Genomic DNA, 25,514 nt, shown 5'->3' on the forward strand with positions numbered 1-25,514 from the left:
CGCACGTCGGCGGACAGGGCCTCCAAGGCACAGTGGGCTAGAAGACAGATGGAGGCGGCCAAAACTCCAGACGCGTTTTGAGCTCCAGAGTCGCTAAATGGGACTTGAATGGAACGTGTGGCGTCACTGATGGATTGCTCTCCGAACGAGGAATCCATTGGTGAAGTCACACGTTCGATTCGAGTCCAGTTTTATACAGCTCAAAACTCATCTGGTGTATTGGCCGCCTCCACAGGTCTTCTCGCCCACTGTGCGAGCAGAAGCGGCAGGCTGCCCAGCGCCGTGGTCAGCTCGTCTGGGTCGCTCATGGTGCGTAGCTACTCGGAGCACAGCGACGAGCACTCCAGCAGCGCGGGCATCACCGTGTGGGTCCCCGGTCCGCACCCACCAGCTCCAGCATCAAGCTCAAAACATACTTCGTAACCTTACAAGGTTTTAATCGTGTTCCTCATAAAGACTTGGTGTTTATTAGGACTTGCACAAACTGGAACCAAGACCGCAGCCCCTTCCTGCACGTCGGGTGGTTCAAGACCCCAAGTCCCGGGGCCGCAAAGGTGGCCGGACGCGCGCATGATGCCATCAGGAGCAAACGGCATCGGCGTGAGCGGGTGTCTTCCTCCAGCCACGGGCCCTTCGCAAGGGAGCAGTCTGTCAGCTCTACGCGGCGATTCAGAAAACTCGTCAAATGCACTCTAAAACCTTAAAAATAATATTAGGCTTTACAAACAAAAGTAGTTTGTTTTCACAAAGTATTTCGAGCTTACATTACACTGCAAGAAAAAGTGTGAATAGTGCAACAAATGTACAACAAAAACTGTACAATAAAAGTACAACAGGGATTGTAGAAAGTACAACGAGAATTGATCCAGGAAGCGGAAGAAGGGAATAACTTGACTTATCCCCAAATTGAATTTTTATTTTATTATGGTCCCTTAGAATGGTTTACATCATCACACCAAATTATTTGACTGAATTCCAAGCAGTTTAGAAGAAAATCCACATGGAAAAAGGGTATAACTCAACTTAACCCCTTTTACAGTCTAAATTTCATTGGAAAATGGAGATAACTCAACCTTAGTCTACATGAGTCCGTTTGACAAATTGGCAAAAGGATATAACTCAACTTGTGTTCTTATGAATCTAGTGTAAAAAGAATCAACTCAACTTAACCCCCCCTTAATTTTAAATTTCAATTTGGAAAAAAGAGCTAAGTCCAAAAAATACACCAGAGTAACATACACTTTATGCAGACTATTGTTCCACTTGACTTGTCTCCAAATTCCTCTTTGTTTAGGAAATATAAGGTGAGCTGACTCTGTTTTCCATTTTAACGGAAAGTGATAAGTCGCAGAAATCCTCTACGGAGTGACCTTACACTTTTGATTTTTTTCTAACATTTGCAACATTCATTTGTTTTGTTTTAGTTTTCCCTGCAAACAGTTTTTTGTTTCTCCTGAAAAATGGCCAAAATTGAGTTATCCCCTTCTTCCGCTTCCTGGATCAATTATACAAACCACAACGAGGCCTGGACTGCACAGCACTCGTCATGCCGGTTCCATTGTACTTTGTACAACAATTGTTGAACTTTGAAAGTACAACAAATACCTGATTAAAAATTTGCCAGAAATTTGTGTACTGTTTTTGCGGTATTTTCCTGCAGTGTAGCTTCGAAAGAAAATACTTTGTAATCCACGATCTAATTCTTCCCTTACTGGGTGCTGTACTCTGCGAAACTTACAAACTAGTTCAGGCTTTACAAACAAAAGTAGCTCGGTTAACAAAGTATTTTGAGCATACATAAGGTTGCAAAGAAAAAACTTCGTAATTCACTAACTTTCTTCCTATGACAAATTTAATAGTTCGTGCTTTACATATGTTTAAGGTTACTGTAAGGTGAAAAAACTATCTTCTAAAGTATAGGTGGCAGTGCTTTGGTTTTTGGTGATTTAGTTGCTTACTATGAAAAACTTTTACAGCCACAGACTCGACTCCCAACTCCCATTAGTTCCAAAGTTATGAGGGTTTTAGTGTTATTTTAGTCGTTTACTCAAAATTCTCCTTGCGATGAACCAAAAAGTTTACGGAGGTGTGATTTTTTATTTTAAGGCCCAATGGACATGCAAACAGACTAGCAAAGCCGGATTTCACAATATATGCATAGATAAGCTGTAATTTCTATTTGGAAAATGCGTTGTGAATTTTTTACTGAAACTTGGTAAAATTTTGCTATTTTTTGGTGTTTTTTTGTGTTTTTTGAGAAAAATTCCTGTTTCATGTTGGAATTATGGAAATCCGGCCTTGCTACGAGATAGGCAAATCAATAAAGAACTTGTAGAACAAAAATCAAGTCTCGACAACTTTTGGTTCATCGCAAGGAGAATTTTTAGTTAGCGACTAAATTTGTTACGTAAACTTCAATAACTCAGAAAATAATGGGAGTTGAGTGCCTCAACTTTGGGTTTAAGTTCATCTTATAGTAAGCAACCTGAAACCTAAATACAAACATGATGCCACAATTATTTTGAAAAATGATATTTCACATTTTTTTCACTTTACAGTAACCTTAAAGTACTTTGAAAGGTTTTAAGCGGGAGGCATTTTTCCCTTCTAGAGTGGCGTCTGACAATGAACACAAACGCAGTGCTTACGCTGTACGCTGAATAGACGAGCCCTTCACTGGCGTTCTGCAAGCGTTGCCCAGCAGCGCACAGGGGTACGAAGAAGATGAACACGTAAGGGAAACTCACCATTGCGAAGGCATCCGCCTTCGTGCCTAACTTGACCAGCGCCACCGTACTGAGGAGCGGCAAGCCTACGCTCACCTGCGACCAGTTTCAGAAATATTGGATCGATGCTTGAAACTGCCTCCCGCTTGAAACGAAGTATTTTGAGCCTAAGGTACAAACTACAGTCTAAACATAAAGGTGACACTTATAGTACCGTTTTCGCGATACAATTGAATATCCTCCTCTAAGGATCAAGCAGAAAATCTTGCCTTTAAAGAGACAATAAACAGACAGAAGTATCACCAAAATTTGGCGATATACGTCGGAGTATTGCCAAGATTTAGCAATAAACTTTACACAGCTCAAGGGGACTAGTTCTTTGTTTTATTGCCAGACTTTGGCGATACTCCAACTTTTGGTTTGAAAGCCAGATTTCCCCGTAAGGCCGTGTTGGCGATACTCAATTGTATCACCAAAAAAGATACTCAAGTATCGCCTTTGGATTTGCAGTGTATTTAGTTTGTAGTACAAAGAAATAGATAGTAAATTACGAATTATTTTCTTTGAAACCGTATGTATGCTCAAAATACTTTGTTAACAAGCCGCTTTTCGTCTTAAGGCTAGAGTGTAGACAATTGAAGGTATTAATTATATTATCGTTTCCGAGAGACCTTTTAACTCGTTGCCGTACAAGTGCAAGTTTCTGTGTGTGAACCTCTTAAATTTTCATTACTTTGCGTCACTTAATTTAGAATAGCTTTCGTCTCATTGTATTGAAAATGTTATTGAAGTATCGATGCGTCCTAATAGAATAATCCTGACAGTGCAGATCTAAGACAATCTTAACTGCCAGTGCACTGTTATTCAAATTGCGATAACCACCGTATATATTTTGCAATAAAAACTTATCACATTTTTTTTGCTATAATGACAACTAAATATCTGCAATAAAAAATTTATAGCTAAATTTTGCAATAAAGTATCACATTTTTGCGATAATGACTACAAAGAAAATGCAATAAAAAGTTATCGCAGAAAAAAATGTTATAAAAGTTACTACAAAACGCTCTTTTATCGCAAAAATTATGAGGTGGTTATTGCAAAAAAAGTGCAATAACAAAATTATCGCACTCCAGGATGCCATAAATCGTGGGAATCGCAAACTCGGTTTTATCGCAAAAATTTGTAGTAAAAGTATCGCAAAATGAATGACAGTGTGTCAGTTCAGTACTATCTTAACTGCACATGACGTAAAAAGCTGTCTTTTCTTCAAAGCCGAGACGCCGTGACAAACTAGCCTACATAAAATGACTTGCAGCGAAGGACTTAATAAAAAGTTTCATCCTGATATAATTTCGTGGATATTGTGTTTCAGAGATATCACGATTCGCTGATTTGCAGTGAAGATAGGTTACGAACAGTTTTGGACACCTCTGCAGTTTGGATAGTTCTAATCCACACTGACAGTGAGGATTGTCTTGGATCAGCTCTGACAGTCACGATCGTCTTGGATCTGCACTGCCAATTAGGATTATTCTAGTATCGATATGAGTGTAACCAAAGAGCACACCTCCCAAATAAAACATAAATGCCATGTTTTTTTCTTTTATTTCTGTTTTTTTTTTTGGGGGGGGGGGGTGGGGGGGGCAATTTTGGCGGCGCTCGGATATTTCCTTACCACGAGATACAGTGGAAGAAGCATCCCCATGGTGTCGTTCACGGCACGACACGAGTGGAGCAGAGAAACGTGCACTGATATAGTGGCTCTCAAGTCAGATCGCTGCAAGCACCATGACAATCAATTATTGGCTGAGCGATAGCGAAGCCTGTTACTCCAGTGGGGTTGAAAAGTTTTTCCTGTCTGTCGGTCTGTCTGTCTGTCTGTCTGTGTGTCTGTGTGTCCGCACTACTCCTCCTGAACGGCTCGGCCGATCTCAATGAGATTTTGCACACTTTTTGGGTATGTCCTTGGCTCGGCACACGCGAAATTTCACTATCCTAGTACTCCAGTGGGGTTGAAAAGTTTTTCCTGTCTGTCGGTCTGTCTGTCTGTCTGTCTGTCTGTGTGTCTGTGTGTCCGCACTACTCCTCCTGAACGGCTCGGCCGATCTCAATGAGATTTTGCACACTTTTTGGGTATGTCCTTGGCTCGGCACACGCGAAATTTCACTATCCTAGCTCAACTGGTTCAGTTTTTATAGCCGATAAACACCTAAAAAATGGCGAAAAATCGAGTTTTCTGCAGGCTGGTCACCTCTGTCTTGAAGGAGGGGGGGGTCTCCGACAAGTTAAACAGTAACAAGGGTCAAGGTCGTGTTATCTGTAGATGAAGCAACTCTATCTAGAATGAAGGGGGGTCTGGAGCCCCCAGCATGCAACAAGGTAGAAGTAACCGACGATGGACAAGCCAATGCCTGCCGAAGGCAGGCTAGCGCCGCTGGCCAAGGTAGGTACGCCAGGCGCGGATTGGAGGAACAGGCAGCGAGACATCGCGAAGCCTGATACGACAAGACGCGGTCTGGCGTAAACCTACCTTGTTTATATGACGCCGAAAGCGACGTTAAACGTTGTTTCATCAGCTGTTGAGAAAAATTGACAATGATGTTGCTATTCTTTGCTGGCGGATAAGTCCTCGAGATATCTTGAAGCCGCTTCTTTTTCCTAGCACAGCTCTAACGCGGGTAGAGGGTAATGAAATTCGGCGTGTTTCAAGTGATGACAATGTCATCACAAGTTGGTGACATTTTCATCTCAACACCCATACTAAGAAGATTGACATGTCATCAACTGGTTTGATGACATTTTTGCAAGGAAAATGATCCTTGAAATTGACTACTCTACAAATCAAAGAGTGTACATGGTACGCTCTAACTGGAGCATGCCTGCAAGCACGCTCTAACTAGCGCATGCCTGCCAAGCATGCACTAACTAGTGCATACATGCCATGTGCACGCTAACTGAAGCATACATTTACTGCATAAGGGATAGGGAGTTTTCTGCATCAGGAAGCGTGTACATGGCATGTATGCACTAGTTAGTGCATGCTTGGCAGGCATGCGCTAGCTAGAGCGTGCTTGCAGGCATGCTCCAGTTAGAGCATACTATGTACACTCTTTGATTTGTAGAGTAGTTACGTGCAAAATTTTCACAGTGCGCACACTCTGAATTCTAAAGAGATTCTAATAGTTCCTTTCTTGGCGATTCAATTGGGTGTCTCCAACCGAGGGCCATACAGAAAATCTTGCCTCCAGAGTGGCGATAAAAATTTGGCGATGCTTTTATGCGCTTTTATGTACACTGCAAATGCAAAGGCGATACTTTCAGTATATTCGTAGGCGATACCGTTTAGTATCGCCAACAAACGGCCACCGAAAGATCTTGCCTTCGAAATGGCGATACACAGAAGTATCGCCAAAATCTGTCAGTAAACTAAGAGCATGTCCCCTTGACGCGAGTTTCCACCCGCTGGTATCGCCATTTTGAAGGCAACATTTTTTTCCGGAAAGGCCATTTGTTGGTAATACTTAATTGCATCGCCAAACAAGATACTCAAGTATCGCCTTTGGATTTGCAGTACAACCTTGAAGTCCTGAAGCCACATCCCACACTCGAAGAGGAGTACCGCGCACACCCGGAGCATCGCCAGCATGAAGAATAGGAGGCCGAACAGGCAGACGAAGCAGCTCGAAATGCTGGCCACCTCGAACAGCCACTTGGCGTAGTGCAGGGCCACCGGGCCCCACGGCTGCCACCACGCAATGCTCTGCAAGCCCGGACCAAACTGATGCATTGACGCGTATTTGAACGCTTCATTCAAGCATATGCAATTATGCGGTTCAAGTCAAACGTGGCAACCAATAGGCACTCATGAGCAAATTCTATTTTAATTATTGGTTTTATTTGCCATCGACACGGTCGTGACATCAGGGTCTTTCAAATGAGGGTGGAAATTCCGAAGTCTTTTACGAACTGCCCCACCCTCCCCGATGCTTCAGTACTACCAGTGTTCAAACGACGTCAGAGAAGACAATTATTATGTCAGTGAAAAAGGGAACAAGGGGGGTGCGGATTTTATTTCTGCGTGACTAGGCTATACTTGTTGCTATGATAATTTTGGGTACGAACATGATTTATTTTTTTAATATATAATTAGTTTACAAAATGGTTGCAAATTCTTTGAACACGCGGTTACAGCCGATTCTTGACTCAAGACCATACTGCACAAACTGAAGTGTATGCAGCTACATGCATACTTACAAGCACACACCTACAGATGCATACTTGCAAAATCACACAAACAGACGAATACTTTTTTCACACCTATAACGTATGCTTATGTAGGTGTGTACCCAGCTAAAGTATGCATCTGTAGATGTGTACTCAGCTAAGTGTGCATCTGGAGATATGCACAGATGCAAAGCATGCATCTGCAGGTTAGATGAGTGATCATCTGACAGAACAACGTATCTTCATAGGGAATCCCACGGTAGATACGCTGTTATGTAGGAATGCCACACACTGTGGCAAAAAGGTACGGAAAATCCTGTTATTTTTTTTGCCAGTATTCTCCGTAGCCCTCTTTTCAATATTCTCCGTAGGCTCTTACAGTATTCGCCGTAGGGCCGCACAGTATTCTCTGTAAGTCCGCACAGTCTTCTCCGTAGGACCTCGAAGACTGTATAGTCCTACGGAGATCACTGTAAGGCCCTACGGAGAAGACTGTGCGGTCCTACAGAAAATACTGTAAGAGCCTACGGAGAATATTGATAAGGGGCCTACGGAGAATTACCACAAGCTGTTAAGGGGAGGTTCTACTGAAAATATTGCATTTTTCAAATTGAGACCCAGTGTAAAAATTTGTTGCAGATGTATAGTAATACATAGTTAATGGTCAAACATGAAATTTAGAGCCCAATACCTCCCTCCAAATCCAGTCGAAGAGGTTTTTTCAGCCTATTGTAGCAATATCTTAAAAAATTCTCCTACGCAAAGCATTTCAACGTAAACTGATGTTCTGGACATTTTTCACTTCTTTGGCTCATATGCAATAAAGCGTGGCATCACCAAGACATGGGACCCAACAAATTTATTTTGTCGTTGCTTTTCAGAAAAAAAGTCACTAAAATATCAGAAATTTTAACATTTTCTTGAAATTTTATTGACATGCTGTCTTAAAAACACAGCTTATGGTTTTGTAATGGTCCCAGTATCTTACTAATGCCACGGTTTATCAATTATGAACCAAAGAAGTGAAAAATGCCCAGAACATCAGTTTACGTTAAAATACTTTGCGTAGGAGAATTTTTCAAGTTACGACTGGAAATAGCAGAAAATTCCTCTTCGACTGGGTTGGGGGCTAGGTATTGCTCTCCAAACTTCAAATTTAACTATTGACTATGAAATACTTTAAATTTACAATGAATATTGATAATGGGACTCAATTTGAAGAAAGTAAGATTTTCAGTAGAACCTCCCCTTAACAGAATTTTCCGTAGCTTTTTGCCACAGTGCACAGATGCATCTATGCATACTGGGTAAACACTTGTAGAGCATCTGACAAGGGAACATATTCCAGTGATACACTCAGATTCCAGCCAAACTTATTTTTTTCGGAAGAGTAACATATAAGATTAAGAATGCACCTCAAAGTTTGTGCCAAGATATATATCCACACCCTTTCCCAATTTTTTAAAATCTTAAAAAGGGGTAAAATAAGCGTTTTTGCAGTGTATGGGTCATTTTCGGACATCAAATCGGAAAATTTGAAGTCGAGTTTTTTAACATTTCCTACAATGTTTGGTCACCTTCTGACGAAAATGAGAGAAAATTTTGGTCTGTTTCATATATTATCATATTTTGCACATATTTTGGTTCGACTGCCCAATTACGACCGAAAATCTGCTCGTTGCATTGTAAAAACATGGGCCATTTTACCCCTATTTTCGGTTTAAAAAAATCAGGAGGAGTGTGGATTTGTATCTTGGCACCAACTTTGGGGTGCATTCTTAATCTTTCTTACGAAAAAAAAGTTTGGCTGAAATCTGAGTGCACCACCTGAATATGTTCCCTTGTGAGTTTGATTTTTCCTCTTCAGGGGAAATTACACTGAGAAAGGGCTAGTTTCAAGTGAAGAAGCTAGTCGGGGTCCTGATTCATCCAGCTATTAAGACTGTTTTGCTGCACGCTAAAAACCTTCCGAAGTTTTTTGAGTACATGCTACAAGCTAATTTACTTTGCTGTACGAAGAACTCATTCGTTAACTACGAAGTATTTTCTTGGTAGGCTTATGTGTGCTCAAAATACTTTGTTGTAACAAGCTGCCTTTCTTTGTAAGGCCTAAAATAGTTTGTAAGGTTTTCAGAGAGTGCTTGTTTGAAGACAAAACAAAATTCAACAAGTTAATACTTTGTTTCAAGGACCTGCTCCTTTGGCGAAGACTCTACGGCAGTCAATCCGACGTACATATCCGAAGTGCCAAATCCATTTGTTGACGGCGGTGGAGTTGTCGTTGAGCATGGTGAGAAGAATCAATACCAAGATGGTCATAGCGTACACTGTGGACACACGCCAAAGGACCAGGCGTCCCCAGCGGGCCTCTGCAGCCATGGCAACCTGGACCAAACGCCTTGACTATTTCAAATGCTCTCTTGGGTTGATTGCCAAAAAATGTATGTGAAGCATCTGTTTCATATATACGAATGAAATGAAGGCTCTGTAGAATTATTGCTTCGTGCTGCAGAGGATTTTGCTTCCGAATACGAGGCATATCTTTGTAGATTTTACAATGCCTTCGTTTTAGTCTAATTGCGAAGCTGCTAACTGTGTGGATCCACTGCAATTCGATTTGTCCGTTTCTTTCTCGCCTTTACCGAGCAAATGCTCACTGTGGAGAAACGACGAGTCTTCCAATCTTTCAAGTATAATCAAACAAATTGATGTTGTGCACGCGACGTGTATTTTCAACAGGGATGCGATACATTTCAGTGGGAGGAGGTTTCGGTGGCTCACCTATCATCACACTATGTAATTATGTAGTTTTTTGTGCATATACTTTGTACAAAATTTTGCACGCGTTTTAAAATGCACGAGTTTGTGCGTAACCAAGAACGAAAAAGGGCGTTGTTGCGCAGCAATTCGTGCTTTTCACGCGCATACACTGAAAAAACAAACGTGGTCTAGACCACAGCAACTGGTGTGGTCAAATAGGTGCCATTTTGACCGCATCAGTTGGTGTGGTCTAGACCACGTTTCGCCACGTTTGGTGTGGTCTTTCGCACCGAACGTGGTCTAGACCACACGAACTGATCCGGTCAAAATGGCACCTACTCTACAAACTAAAGTGTGTACTCAGTATGCGTCTACAGATGCATCCTTAGCTGAGTACACATCTGCAGATGCATACTCAGCTGAGTACGCGTCTACACTGGTAAAACAAAGGCATAAAAATTACGCCCTTAAGGGCATAAATACTCCACTGCAGGAAATAACCACAACAAAAGTACACAACTTTCTGGCAAATTTTTTATCAGGTTTTTATTGTACTTTCTAACTACAACAATTGTTGTACAAAGTACAATGGAACCGGCATGACGAGTGCTGGGCAGTCCCGGCCTCGTTGTGGTTTGTACAATTCTCGTTGTACTTTCTACAATCCCTGTTGTACTTTCATTGTACAGTTTTTGTTGTACATTTGTTGTACTATTCACACTTTTTCTTGCAGTGTCGTTTACGCCCTTGCAAGGGCATAAATCGTTTATGCCCTTGGGAAGGGCGTAAATGGTATAGGAATTTCAAGCAAAATTTTAATGCCCTTCCCAAAGGCATGAACGATTCATGCCCTTTAAGGACGTAAATCGTTTACGCTCTTTAAGGGCATAATTTTAATGCCTTTCTTTCACCAGTGTACAGATGCACACTTGGCTAAGTACACGTCTACAGATGCATACCTAACTCATCTAAGTATGCATCTGCAGATGTGTACTCAGCCAAGTAGGCATCTGTAGACGTGTACTAAGCTGAGTATGCATCTGTAGATGTGTACTCATCTAAGTATGCATCTGTAGATGTGTACTTGCAAGTATGCATCTGTAGACGCATACTGAGTACACACTTCAGTTTGTAGAGTATTTTGACCACACCAGTGAGTGTAGGCTAGACCACGTTTGGTGTTTTAGTGTACTCAGTTCTGTTCAAAAGCTGTGCACAAAAATAGTAATTTAGTGTGACACGTGCGCATGTTGGTTCGTATGGAAGGTTTGCAGCACGAGTCGTGCGGAAACCAAGCCCTTTTTGTCGAGTGAGCAAGGGCCCGGCGCCTGCCATCAGTACATTTATTTTAAAGGCAATACCCTGCCCTCTGGGGTGGCCTCCGACTCCAGACCGGTGGCAGCGGACTGGGCGAGTCGTAGCGCCTTCCACATGAGCGGTTTGCGGTGGGCCAGGATGTAGATGGCCACGGTGCTGGAGAAGGCACCGCAGAAGGTGCGTATGGACACGCGCTCGCCCAGGGGACGGCCTTCGGTCTCGAGGACGGTGTCCATCAGGGCGAGGACCGTCAGGACCACGATGATGGCGCCGGCCGTCTGGAAGGGAGCACTGCGTCTACACTCGCAAAACATGACAGGGTAAGTGTACTCTCGAAACCTTACTCTTTTGGGCCACGCAAAGAAAAGGAGCTTGTCAAATTTCGAGCATACATCAGCTTACGAAGAAAATACTTCGCAATGTAGGAAAGTTTGTACCTTACACATGCTCAAAATTCTTCCCACTTGGTTAAACATTTCTACATTTATGGCCCAAAACCTGTTCTGTAATTCCCAGATTGGTTAGAAGCCTGTTTCGTCGACGCGATTTAAAAAAAAATGCCACATATGCAGTGCAAGCACCAATCATTGCTGTGCTATCCACTACCGCAATGAAGGGACCTGTTTACAGTATGGCAATGGTTTATGTACTTGTGCACGAGAAGCAGCGGAGTCTTTAACCGAATTAGAAAACTAATCTTCATAACGGCTTATTATTATTTTTTACTTTAAGCAAAGAAAGAGTCATGACTGCAGTTTCAACCTCACGGCAAAACCAATGTCCAGGTTTCCCAGGCGAGCCAGAAGGCCTGGGAAACCCGGACACTGTTTTTGCCGTGCTTTTAACGGGTTAACAGCACTGACCAGTGATTCGCGCATGAATTTCAGTATTCTGCTCAGTCGGGACTGCCCGCTTGCCTCCAGATGCTCCCCCCACTCTTCGAGATACGCTGACAGAACAGTGCTGGAAATTGCAGATTCGCGTCTTTGACCCATATTGCTGGACGAAAAATCATGGAAGAAGAGAGATAGAAGACAGATTAGAACGTAAAAATGTGACGCGTGTCTCCGCACTTGAAAAACTAGGAAGCGTAATTTATTTTCCTGGCAAGGAGCTTATCTTTTTCAGTGTTGCAGATAAGTATCCTGCATTTGTGCTCTTGCTTGGAACTACACTGGTAAAACTAAGGCGTACTATAACGCCCTTCGTGAAGCGTACAGCCAGTACGCCCTTCTTCAAGCGTACAAGAGTTCATGCGCTCCTTTCTTCCTATCTAAATGCATGGGGGAATTGCCTTGAAGCGTAGTTGTACGCTTCAAGAAGGGCGTACAGTCTTGAAGCGTAGTTGTACGCTTGAATGAAGCGTACAACTACGCTTTAGTTTTACCAGTGTATCCTCAATGGAAATAATTTAGCCTCATAAAGACATCTGCCACTTTTAGCGTCGACCGAATGAAAGAGTCAATACTGAAAACGACATGAAAACTGACTCATGCTACGATTATACCTCAGTTGGGCCCTATCTGTTCTTAATTTTCCAGTTCAAAGATCGCGTAGAAGTAAACATATAAAACCAAGAACGGCACCAATCGCGTCAGAAAACGCACATCTTCTCTTTTTCTTGCGTATGGGTCAGTTTTCGGCTTTTCAATGAATTGACCACGAGGGATACTTCTCCGAGATGACACGTTTGTCTCCAGCGGCTGGTTTTATACATAGCCCGACTGCCGACAAGCCAGAGCCCAATTCATTATTTAAGCACCCCTGCTCGCTTCTTCGTTAAGAATTCAATATTGGCGTGTGAGTCGGCACGTTGGCGTGTGAGTCTTCACGCGGTACGTCAAATGAAAGATCTCGACATCGCGATTTGGAGCAGGAGCCACGATGGCCAGTGAAATGTAACTTCACTGAAAAACCAAGTGCGTAACTTATCGTGGAAAACAACGAACCTTCGACGGGCGGCGCGCTTCAAAGTCAGTAGACTTCCCTGACGATGATCCGGACGGGAAGCAGAACGCACCTCGGTCCCGCGATTTTGGAACGTATCGGGACACACACGTACGCCCAATAGCAGAGGCGGGGCAGTGCTCCGGCACAGTGGAAGTAAGGGCACGCCCAGGCTGGTGCAGAGGGAAGTCCACCACACCCGAAGTGCTGCAACTGCCGCCTTTGATGTCGCATCTGAAACGTACCGCTATGGAGATAACAGCGACTTGCGGAGGTGGTGTAGTCAAGCAGGCCAGAGCAGGAGAGCAGAACTCGGAAGAATATGTCTCGCCGTTTTGATGTCGACTGCGGACTAGTTTCCTTCTCGAACGTCTGCAGGAAGGCAAGCGCCAGTCCAATTTTGAGCTTCCTATTTCCCAGAATACAGTACCGCCGTTGCTAGGCAACTGCCTTGAACTCTATAAAGCTGATGCAGCTTGCATCTGGTAAAATTTCGGGTTTGAATGCGTCTGAGACCAAAATTTCGTAGGCTCAAGTAACTATTCGTTTTATGCCTGCACTCTTAAAACCTAACGAAGTATTTTGAGCATACATATAACAAACTAATATACTTTGTTATACGAAGAAATAGTTTGTAAATTATGAAGTATTTTCTTTGTAAGCTCATGTATGCTCAAAATACTTTGTTATACAAACTACTTCTCTTTGTAAGGCCCAAAATACTTAGTAAGGTTTTCTCACTGTGCACCAAACCCTTACTGTAAGACTCGTGACGACCGTTTTAGCTCTTCAGTACCGAATGCACGCTGAGAACAAACAAGGGCCTCGTGTTTGACACTCCACCGTCGCTTCCTGCCGGCACGTCCGTGAGCACACTGGCCGTCGAGGCAAGTGAGTGAGGCCGTTGCGCGTTGCTGTGCTGCTCTGCAGACTGATTCCGAATGTCGTTTTCGTCTCTCGCACCTATGTGGAGTGCCCATGAGTGCGAGAGAGTCAGAGCGACGAAATCGACTTACGGAATCATTCTGCTGCGCCACCTCCGCGTGCGTTTCGCTCATTGCGAATGGACGAGTGAATGTGGAGGGTAGCACGCACATAGCGGGCACGCACACGCCATCTCTCTCTCTCTCTCTCTCTCTCTCTCTCTCTCTCTCTCTCTCTCTCTCTCTCTCTCTCCCCCCTCCTGCCCTGGCATACCCAAGCAAAGACTTGCAGGCACATGCGGCCTGACTTTGAGGTAGGAAGCACGTGCATGCCTTTGAGGAAAGCGTATTGTAGCTATTACAGCTGTAACAGTCCCTTTCAAATTAAACTGAAGAACCGTCCTCGGCAAAAGCGTTTAAAGTTTTCCTCCAACGTAGCGCCAGACTTGCGTTTCTCTTAAAATTGATATGCCTCGAAATCTCTTTTCATAGGTTTGAGGTGCAGAAGTATTGATTTCGCCCTTTGAAATAAGATGCGTTTTGCCGGGCGCGAATGAAACGTAAGTCTTGACGTAAGCCCAAGATGATGCCGACACGTTGCCGAGTAAAGAACAAAAGGAGTCAAAAATCCAGGAACCAGCTGCGCGCCATCCAGCGACCGGTACTGTGAACTGTCAGAAGCAGAACCCTGATTGGTCACACAAGCCTGTCTGGACGAGCTTCAGAGCGGCGGCCGCTAGTTGGCGTGCTGCTCTGCTGGTTCCTGCTTTTTCATTGCTTTTGTTCTTCACTCGGTGAAGACTGAAAGGGCAGGCCTATTCTGTCTTTCTCTGATCTGTTGCTTGTTAGACGATGTCGTTAATCCTTGTAAACCAAATGTGCGAATGGATGGGCAGAGAGCCACGCAATCAATACCCCTGTCGTGACGAGCGGCAACAGAATGCACTGGTGAAACAAAGGCATAAAAATTATGCCCTTAAAGGGCGTAAACGATTTATGCCCTTAAAGGGCATAAATCGTTAATGCCTTTCGGAAGGGCATTAAAATTTTGCTTGAAATTCCCATACCATTTACGCCCTTCCCAAGGGCATAAAACGATTTATGCCCTTGCAAGGGCGTAAAAGAGCATTTATGCCCTAAAGGGCGTAATTTTTATGCCTTTGTTTTACCAGTGTGGTTGCAGGTGGCACCCCTTAATTGTCCGACTGAACGACACGCATGCCCTGCCGCGGGGTTCACGAGGGACTTGGCTTCAGGAAGGGCTGTGACCCAAAAAAGGTACGTACACGGTGTTTTGACGTTCCCCCTCCACTCTCGAAACCTTACGAACTAAGGCCTTACACACAAGAGTAGTTTGTGATGGGGTATTTTGAGCTTGTATAAAGTCTACAAGGAAAACAATTTGTAATTTACTAACTAATTCTTCAAAAAACAACCTTATTAGTTTGTACGCCTAGGCGTACATTGGTACTTTAAAGGTTTTGACGATGCGCCCCCTTTTCGGCTTAAATTATAACAATATTTTACTGGTAAAACGAAATCGCACTGTATATGCTTGATTCGAGCATACACTGAAATTCCAAACGCTATGAGTATTGCACGTATGGTGCAATGCGTCGACATATCGCACCATACGTGCAATGCCTCAGCCATATTGCACCTTAAGTGCAATGCATCCCGAAAATGCCCTATGCTAATGCATGGGAATAGGGAGGCATTGCACTTCATGTGCAATGCTTTTGCATTGCACCAATTGACGCTATACTCATAGCGTTTGGATTCTCAGTGTAAAGTTGTGCTTGAGGGCATTTCGCTTGAAATTAAGCCTAGGCCTCGACAATAAATTCCCCCATGCACTCGGATGGGGAAATCTAATCTGGGCAGGCTAGCCTGTTTTGCTTGATTTCAAGCGTAAGGCCATGCTTGAAACCAACAGAGGAGCGTGATGATTTTTGCACTTCCCAGCCCCCTTACTCCTCTTTTTACTTCCTACTTGCAAGCTTTGCTTTAGCCGTTTCTCCTTGTTTTCACAGCCAAGTGACACCGGCTGAAGGAAGATTGGTTGGCTATGGACATCAAGAGTGCCATCATTGTTGCAGGTGTGTGGACGCGTCCCTAGAGGGACGGTTACACGCAAGTAATGGGTACTCGCAATCTCACGGACAGTGGGGGGCACACGCAACGCAACACCCCGCCCGGCGACCTATCGACTCTACAAATCGAAGAGTGTACATGGTATGCTCTAACTGCAGCATGCCTGCAAGCACGCTCTAGCTAGCGCATGCCTGCCAGGCATGCACTAGCTAGCGCATACATGCTACATACATACATACACGCTAACTGAAGCATGCATCTAGTGCATGAGGGATAGGGAAACGTCTGCATCAGGAAGCGTGTACATGGCATGTATGCGCTAGTAAGTGCATGCTTGGCAGGCATGCGCTAGCTAGAGCGTGCTTGCAGGCATGCTCCAGTTAGAGCATACCATGTACACTCTTCGATTTGTAGAGGACCCTCCGACTCGTTTCAGCTGTGGTGGCTGCTGGCAGAGGCAGGACGGCGCAGCCGAGGCACCGCTGCCGCGGACAGAAAACGAGACCCATGTTTGGTCGGCCGAGGTAACGCCGTGAATCCTGCCCGTGAAAAAAACAGACTTTGCTGTGGTAATCTACTTCGTTTCATAGGTCCAATCAAGATGAAATAAGTTTGGAAATCCCACATGAACTTTGGATGAATTTTGATAAATCGCAGCCAAATATCTGTTAATTTCGGTACGAAGTTTACTGATTTTTAAGATTCTCTTTAAATTTCCAATGAATTTCGTGAATTTAGAAGAAATTAGACTGACGAACTTCTAGAGTTGTTGCCTTAGTTGTGGAGTGGACCAGGGGTTTGTTGTCGTCCTACACATGCCCGGTCGTGGCAATCGGCTTCGAATTTTTGATTGAAGGTATCGAATTTGCAACGTCGAACAAAGTGGTTTACCACATAAAAGTTTTTTTCCTGTGTATGACTCTCTTTTGACCGTTCTCGTTAATCCATTGATGGTTGCAACGCCAATCTGAAACGATGAAGGCACCGCGGATGGACAAGACTTGTTGCAAGGACACCTGCATTTTCTGTTGCTTGTAATGTTCCTAGCTGTTTCTTGAGGACTGGCCATGATGAAGGTTCATGCAGCCCCCAGCGGTTCAAGTTGGACAGGAGCCATGCTGTTCGCCCATGGTTCGCCAATGGACACGGCCTGTCTCAGAACAGCCCGACTGCTGGGCCTGGCTCAATACGTGCAGACTAGAAGCAAACTCACGCTACCTGGTTGGCTCCGCGGGTGAGTGAATGGAATCTGCTCGAGAGGGAGCCTTCGCGTCAACATGTGTTGAAACCTTGGTCTAAATGTACTTGACTAGGAGGTTGGGGTTTGCTTATCTAGAGTTTACGAAATGATTTTCTCACCACTGTGGTAGCCCTGAAATTTTTGACCTCTTTTCAGGTACAGCATTGGGGTGACAGTCATTTCAAGCCTCGGCGCTGTCTTATTTTTGTTGGCCGACGGAGTTATAATTATTCAACGCCCTTCGAGAGGGTATCTCTCAATGGCTGAAGTACTTGTGACCCTCGGTTACGGCATCATGGCCGGGGGCGTGATCGTCAGTCGGTATTTCATCATTCGGCGTCAGTACCCGCACTTGCAGCGGGTCCTTCTGCATCCGGTGGTTCTCGGCGAGGCGAAGAGGACGCCGTCAACAGGGGCTCTGCTCGTACTCTACCCGGACCTGGCGAGAACTGTTGCCTTCATTGTCGTGGTACCGATTGTCTGCGCCGCGGGGCTGCTGGATGTTTGGTACGGTGTGTTCTCCGTCCTGCTGGGTGTTGAAGTAAGTACACTGAACTCAGTACTCCTGTACACTCTCAACTGCCTTATGTATGTACTCAGTCCACACTAAGTTTTCAGTGTAGAAAAATATCTTCGGCAGGCGTGTGCGGCTCGTACACTGAAATTCAAAGGGTGACACATCTCACCATCGGTGATACTAAATGTATCAACGAAAAAAGGTCGTACAGGAATGTGTCACCGAAAAAAAAGGTTGTACACACATGTAGGCCTATCACCAAAAAAACGGTCGTACACAAATGTATCACCGAAAAATAGGTCAGACATCAGCGAGATTGGCCCTTATTTTCCTGGGGAAGTACGACCCTTTTTCGGTGATACATTCGTGTACGACCTGTTTTTCGGTGATACATTTTAGTATCACCCTTTTTCGGTGAGACAGTTCTGTCTCACCCCCCAGTGAGATGTATCACTATTTGATTTTCAGTGTATGTTTCATCTGAAGGGCTTCAATTCACCCTCAGAATCTTATGATGACACGGGGTAACATACGTAGAAATGAAAACATACGTAATACGACAAATTTCATCGTAACTTACGCTGAATCATGCGTAATACGATGAAAATCAGACGTTCTTATGAAGAACTGCGGAATACGATGAAATCATGCATACCTTATGTAGACATTTCTGCATATTGCGTACTTGCAAATTTGTGCATACCTTTACGATGACAAATCATCGTAATACGTATAAAAACGTTCGTAAGAAAATGAGCGTATTCCTGAATGAACTGCTTTTCACGGCGGTTTTCGCTAAGGGCCACCTTGGGCCTGGGAAAATCAAAGACTGTCTTTGCCATTTTAAGCCCATTTACGAATCGTGTGCTGCAAGGGCGAAGAAGCTGACACAATCAACAAAATTACAGGCGTTTTCTTAATCCTTTTTAATCAACTTTGGCAGAAGGTTATGGAATCGACAGAACTGTCGCTGTTTCTGTTCCTTCTGGATACGTTGGCCAGCGACTTCAAACGTTTGAATGGAGAAATCACATTTTTGAAACAAAGGAAGGAAACGCAGAAAGATATTTCGGAAGTTATCTTGCAGGTTTGTAACCCACACTGTTTTACTGGTCTTCACTGGTGAAACAAAGGCATTAAAACCATGCCCTGACTGAGTGTAAACGATCTAGGCCCCGGCGTCAATCGTTTAATGCCCTAGGGCATGACCTTAAGGTCATTAATTGGTTTGACGTCCTGGTTTGGGAAGTATACTTCCTAAGGTAAAATAAAACGATTCGCGCCCTTCAAGGGCGTAAAAGACTGTTAATGGCGTGATGCCTTTGGTGCTAGGACCGTTGATTTGTTCTCTCTCTCTCTCTCTCTCTCTCTCTCTCTCTCTCTCTCTCTCTCTCTCCTCTCTCTCTCTCTCTCTCCGCTCTCTCTCCCGCTCTCTCTCACTCTCTCTCTCTCTCCCGCTCTCTCTCACTCTCTCTCTCTCTCCCGCTCTCTCTCTCTCTCTGACTCAGAAACCATATCACTCTCATTCCAGGAACGTGACATCACGTTGAAACAAATGTGGCAACTGTCATGTTCCTTTGAGCACTGTGTCACATTCATTTGGACGTGAATCAGCCATAAATTAGCTTTATCACGTAGAAACGAATGTGACACAATGCTCAAAGGAACGTGATACATTCTGTCATGCTCGTTTCAACGCGGTGTCACGTTTCTGGAATGAGAGTGCAGTATCCCAATAATTGTGTGTGCTGCAAGGATAGGTGAAAAGAGGCAACAGCGCCTTGTTTCAGATTGCACGTTACACGAAGATGAATGACCTGTTTGTCCGACAGATTCGCAAGGCCCACCTCAAAGCGACAGAATGTTTGGAAGATGTGTGCGAGTGCTTCGGCCCACAAGTAGCATTGGTTCTGTTCAACATGTGCGCACTAGTGGTTGGTCTTCTTGCAATCTCCATACACATTGCAGAAAGCATGGCCGCATACGTGAAAACCTCCAACAGGCCCTTCCTCACCTATGCTTTTTTTGCGCTCACCGCGGGACAAGTCCCGATTTACATCTTTTCGATCATGCGGTCCTTGAATACTGCTGACTACGTGACCGCAGAGGTAAAGACAACAGGAAGTAGGAATTGGATGACTCAGTGCACGTCGTGAGAACAAGGTGCACACTCTCCGACACTCCACGGACATTTTTTTCAGTAAACCTACAGTTTAATTATTTTTTCTGCAATTGTAGTCCTTTTGATTGTAAGTACAGAAAAAATAATCAGCAACCTTACAGAAAAGTGGTCTGTTGATAATATTTTCTGCAACTACAGTTCTGATCAAGCAGAAAAAAATTACTGTTCCATTCTAGTAAAAATGATCTATAAATGTAGGCAAAATGTTCTCTACATACAGATAATATATACAAGAATTAACAGAAAAGATTTTAAAGAGTCAGAATAACTTTTTGGATGTTTCCGCTAAAAGTCACAATTCAACCATCTCTTAAAAGCCGCTTACATTGAGTCCTTTCTTGACTTGTCGAAGCTAAGAATGTTTTGTAGGATCATTTTGACTAAGCGCATTACCTTCCAATCAGCTTTGTTTGAACAGAGAAAAATTTCACTGAAAATATTTACTGAAGATCACAAAGTAGTCATCGACAAATTGTTTATGAGCACAAACTTTGTCTTCTACATTTGCAGAAAATAAATTCTTTGATTATAAACAAATTTGTCATCATATTTCTACTGACATTGTAAATTTTCTGTAAGTAAGTAAAAGATTGTCTATAATTACCAAATTTGTTACCGCTAATTTATCTGTATCTCATGTAAAATTTATTCGATATGTTATTGAAAATATTTACTATATCATAGTAACGCTCTAAAATCAGTAAGCCGTAGAGTAAATTTTCTACAATATAGAAAAAATAATCCGTGAAGGTCTGAGAGTGTGTGAATACAACACAACCATCGATGCGCACATGGCGTGTATGCACTTAACACGGCCTGTTTTTTCTAGGAATAACATGGAAATCGCCCATGTCTTACGATAGTCACTGTCCCAAAAGTAAAGTTGAATCGACGAATTTGTCTTATTCAATGTTACCAATTATTTAGTTTAGTCGATTTGACGAAGATTTAGTCGATGGGCCAATTTCTCATACTTTGACGTCAGACTGCATCTGACAGCACTAAGTATTATCAATAAATCGCAGATCAGCCCAAATTAACTTACGATATACATTCAGTGTAATCTAAAAGCTCAGGGACAAATTCATTCTTTTATAAGTTAACCAAAAAAGTAAAGGATTGCTCAGATAAAAGCGGATTCTGTTGACGCTCACTGTTAAAAATGAATGAAATTTAATGACATTTGTGACATTATTTTTCATTAAATGTCATTATTTTTAATTACATCTCCACAGTCATTACATTGTTATGAAAATTTCATTACCTCGGTCATAAAGTTTAATGACATTAGCCATGTAATGAAAGTTTCATTACATTATGCACCTTGTCATGAAATTTTCATTACATGTTATTAAATTTTTCAAAAATATTTAAGCATGACTGAAATTTTTTGGATTTGTCCATGATCTAAGTCACGCTTACTTAAACTAATTTAGCCTTCTATTGGCCGCCAATATCAATTTTTCCCCTACAGTCGTCCATTACGGCGTCATATGCCAAACCTGTCATTCGCAAGTCTGCCGCTAGGTGTCGCATGGTACACGGGAATCACTCTCCACTCTGTATTTCGTATTAAAATATTAAAACGTGTGGAGATATTATGAAATGTATCCGTGGTTCATGTGAAGTGCTGGATTGTTAAACTAATGGCGAAGAGTTTGGGGGAATAGGGCGTTATTTGAACTGACCAAATAGGTTTGTCTGATGTTGCTCGAAGGCGTCTACGGGCTGCCGTTTGGTAGGGTCAGCACCCGATCTCTCTCACTCAGGCAACTAAGCTGCCTCAGACCTGAGCCGTCCTGGGTCTCTCAATTTTTACTTCTTCTCTGCTGTCAGAGTCGTTGTGAATTCACTCTAACTAATGTCAAATCAAAACGAAAAGTTGCGTAATTTGCTTCAACTTTGATCATTTTCATTACGTTTTTGTCATTAAAATTTTCATTACATTCGTTCATTACACTGTAATGAAAATTGTAATAACTTATGTGTAATGAAAACTTTAATTACATTGTAATGATTATAGCTTCACTACCATGTAATGAAAATGTAATTAAATTTTTTTAACAGTGTATACGACTCGGCTCAGTCCCCCTCACATTTCCCGTGTGATTAATTTAATTTCAGCATTTGGCATGAAACGGGCATTTCGGATTGACAGATCACACCCTTTACCTTGATATTTTTAATAACGTGCATGAGAGAAAGTCAGCTACAACACCACAATTTGCTGAGGCAAAATTTCCTCGGGAGAGTGTGGTTATGTTTGACGGAATACACCCGTTTCCCGACCGATTTATCGCTTCAGCCGACTTTATTTCGCACAAAAGGGGTGAAAAATTAAAGGGAAACGAGTGATTTGTCGATTTAATATACCCGTTCGATCCTGTTTGCTGGTTTACCTGCAAGAATATGTAGTACAGAAGTTCCGTACTTGGTAGGAAAGGGACGAACGGTCCAGGTAAATAATTACCATGTTCCGTATTTTTAAGCGGTCTTGCTACCGCTTCTAGCTCTGCATCCGATCCCACTCACCCCATCCCATCCACCCATCCATCCATTCAGCGCGCTGGGAGGGGACTGCATGGTCGTGTTGGTCGTCGTCGTCTGTCGTCGTCCTGCGCCGCCACGCCGCGCTAGTCCCCACTCCTCACAGCCACCCCCACCCTTCTTGCCCCCTCTCTGCCCGGCCTCCCCTGCCGGTCCACGGCAAGACCGCTTTGCCAAGCTTGCCTTGGCGGAACTTTTTTTTTCTGTCTTATTTCTCGCAGTGAATAGGTCCAGTTTGGCAAGCAGGCACCGAGGTCGGCAGTGGCAACTGAGTGAAACGATGCGCAAGAGTTAAAGTGCACGGAAAATAGAACGGGTATAACTAAGTAGAATACGTCAAACAACTCGCATTGTGTTCTTTTCTCGACTCTTACATCGCGCCAGGGTAGAGAAAGGGACAGTTTACATTCAGTGTAGGGTTTCCGACGTCGAGAAGTTGTGAGCAGAACACCTAGTGGCCCTTGCTACGGACCCTAAAGGCCTGCAAGCCGCCACGGGCACAGATGAACGTGACGTCATCTTGGTCCTTCACCTTGAGCGATCCGGTCCACACGAACCCCTCTAGGAAAGAGAGCATGGGGTGGTTCAGGTCCCACGTCGCGTTTGCCGTTGAGTAATATTTCTGAAACCAGACGAAATAAACTGGGAATTCGCGCGGCGGTACCTCTGGAATAAATTATGCCGAAGGTTTCTTCGCAAACTCACGAAGAACCAAATATGCAACTGCCTCTTTCTAGTCAAGAGCCTCACTCTAAAAAATAATATAGGATTTTGTAACGATCTTGATACAAAATTCTGTAACACGTCAGTCGGATACAAAAATTTGTATCCTTGATCCTAAATTTTGTATCACGTCAAGAATGATACGAATTCACGAATCAGTGCTTCAAAATTCCAAAACTGATACAAAATTCTGTACTTTTTGTTTCAATATTCACAATCAGTGATATAGTTCCATCTAAAAATGCGATCTTTATGCAAATAACTGTAACTGATACGGAAAACCGTAACATATCGTTACAAGTTTACATATCGTCTGATGCAAAAATTAATAACGCAAATTTAAAGTCAAATTACGAGCTTAATTTTAACATCACAGTTGATCGGGCGAAAAGTCCTAACGTGGGGCATGGTACTTTAGAAGCTTCGGGCCAGGAACTCTAACTGTCGCGCCGCAGGGCTCGTTTCCCACCACTACCTGGGCATGCAGCGTGCCCGCGCGGTGTCATCGACAGTCTGAGGCGTGCCTCCCCCATACGGTGCTGTGGCGCAAGCGGTAGCATGCCGATCTGGCAATCCGGGGGACCGGGGTTCGGTTCCGGAGAACGCAGTTCGGTTTCTCCGGGTGTTCGGGAGTACAGGAGCGACGGAGCGAATGTGTAGGAACGAACGATCGTTGAGGTTCAAATTTTGTTCATAAAACGACAAATTTTTATGATTTTTGCATTGCAGAATTCTGTAACCGGGAAACAGTTTACCGTAACGCGTGATACAAAATTTTGTATCAGTGCTGATACAAAATTCTGTAACATTTGTAGTGGAAATTACTGCGTAACCATGTTACAGAATTTTGTATTGAAATTTTTTTGAGTGCTTCCGGTTATGAAGGGCGCAGAAACAGGCCGGCGCTAATCGATGGCGAAATGACTTTCAAGAATGTGCTCTGCAAATCCAAGTGTTGGACAGGCATGCACTAGATAACGTGGGACTTGCAAGCGTGGGACAAATCCGTGTCCCACACTTGCAAGCGTCGGAAAGTTTGTCCCACGTTATCTAGTGCATGTGCCTGTCCCGAACTTGGATATGTAGTGTGGCTGTGGTTTTTAAAAGGCAAGAATGACCGTAAATGACTCCACAACGTGTACACTTTAGCGAACATTTTGCTACTCTGGAGCTCAAAACGCGTCTAGAATTGATCCAGGAAGCGGAAGAAGGGAATAACTTGACTTATCCCCAAATTGAGTTTTTATTTTATTATTGTGCCTTAGAATGGTTTACATCATTCCACCAAATTGTTTGACTGAATTCCAAGGAGTTTAGGAGAAAATCCACATGGAAAAAAGGTATAACTCAACTGAACCCCTTTTACGGTCTAAATTTCATTGGAAAATGGAGATAACTCAACCGAAGTCCACCTGAGTCCGTTTGACAAATTGGCAAAAGGATATAACTCAACTTGTATTTTTATGAATCTAGTGTAAAAAGAATCAACTCAACTTAACCCCCCCCTTTAAATTTTTAAAATTTCAATTTGGAAAAAAGAGCTAAGTCCAAAAAATACACCAGGTTAACATACACTTTATGCAGACTTTTGTTCCACTTCACTTGTCTCCAAATTCCTCTTTGTTTAGGTGAGCTGACTCTGTTTTCCATTTCAACGGAAAGTGATAAGCCGCAGAAATCCTCTACTGAGTATAACCTAACACTTTTGATTTTTTTCCAAAATTTTACTAATGCGTTTTGAAATTATTAACATCTGCAACATTCATTTGTTTTGTTTTAGTTTTCCCTGCTATCAGTTTTTGGTTTCTCCTGAAAAAATGGCTAAAATTGAGTTATCCCCTTCTTCCGCTTCCTGGATCAATTTTGGCCGCCTGCGCCGGTCTTCTGGTCCACTGTGCTCCGTACCTTGTCTACGGGACACGACAGTGGGGGCTGGGTGCCTCGCACAACAGCCGCCCATGGCGTAGTGGGTGATACCAGCAGGGAGCACAGCCCAGTTCGGAAGGCCCACGTAGTAAAGTACTCGCAGGTGTTGTAGGACACGGCGTCGCGACACTTGTTGATTTGGAGCTCAGCCTTCAAGAAATAACGACAGTGACATCAGTTCATTGTCTGACAGAGACAAATCAAGAGCGGAGAACTCGCACATCGAAGAGTCCTATTCAAAAGATCTTATCTGGGCGTTCCCCCCAAGACAATCTTATCTTGAACGCAGGCAAATTTCACTTGGTTTGATCATGTAATAGCTACAAATCAAGATAATTTGTGAAAAAAAAATCACTGAAATGTAAAGAGGAATGATAAAAAAACC

The 25,514-nt window shown here is 43.4% G+C and overlaps 2 protein-coding genes across 2 annotated transcripts in view; both read right to left on the reverse strand.

Moving 5' to 3' along the window:
• LOC117646590 overlaps window positions 1-25,275 on the reverse strand; it is a 54,541-nt gene extending 29,266 nt beyond the window's left edge. The window contains exons 1-2 of the mRNA XM_034387637.1: window positions 25,109-25,275; window positions 23,013-23,102 (exon numbers count right to left, since the gene is read on the reverse strand). Of these exons, the coding sequence (XP_034243528.1) occupies window positions 23,013-23,102; window positions 25,109-25,163 (145 nt within the window). The 5' untranslated portion in view covers window positions 25,164-25,275. The remainder of the gene's footprint in view (window positions 1-23,012; window positions 23,103-25,108) is intronic.
• The window catches only part of LOC117646678, a 586,045-nt gene that overhangs the window by 208,080 nt on the left and 352,451 nt on the right, over window positions 1-25,514 (reverse strand). The gene's annotated exons all lie outside the window — the stretch shown is intronic.

This window comes from Thrips palmi, unplaced genomic scaffold (assembly GCF_012932325.1).
Source record: "Thrips palmi isolate BJ-2018 unplaced genomic scaffold, TpBJ-2018v1 HiC_scaffold_10, whole genome shotgun sequence".
NCBI classification, from domain to species: domain Eukaryota; kingdom Metazoa; phylum Arthropoda; class Insecta; order Thysanoptera; family Thripidae; genus Thrips; species Thrips palmi.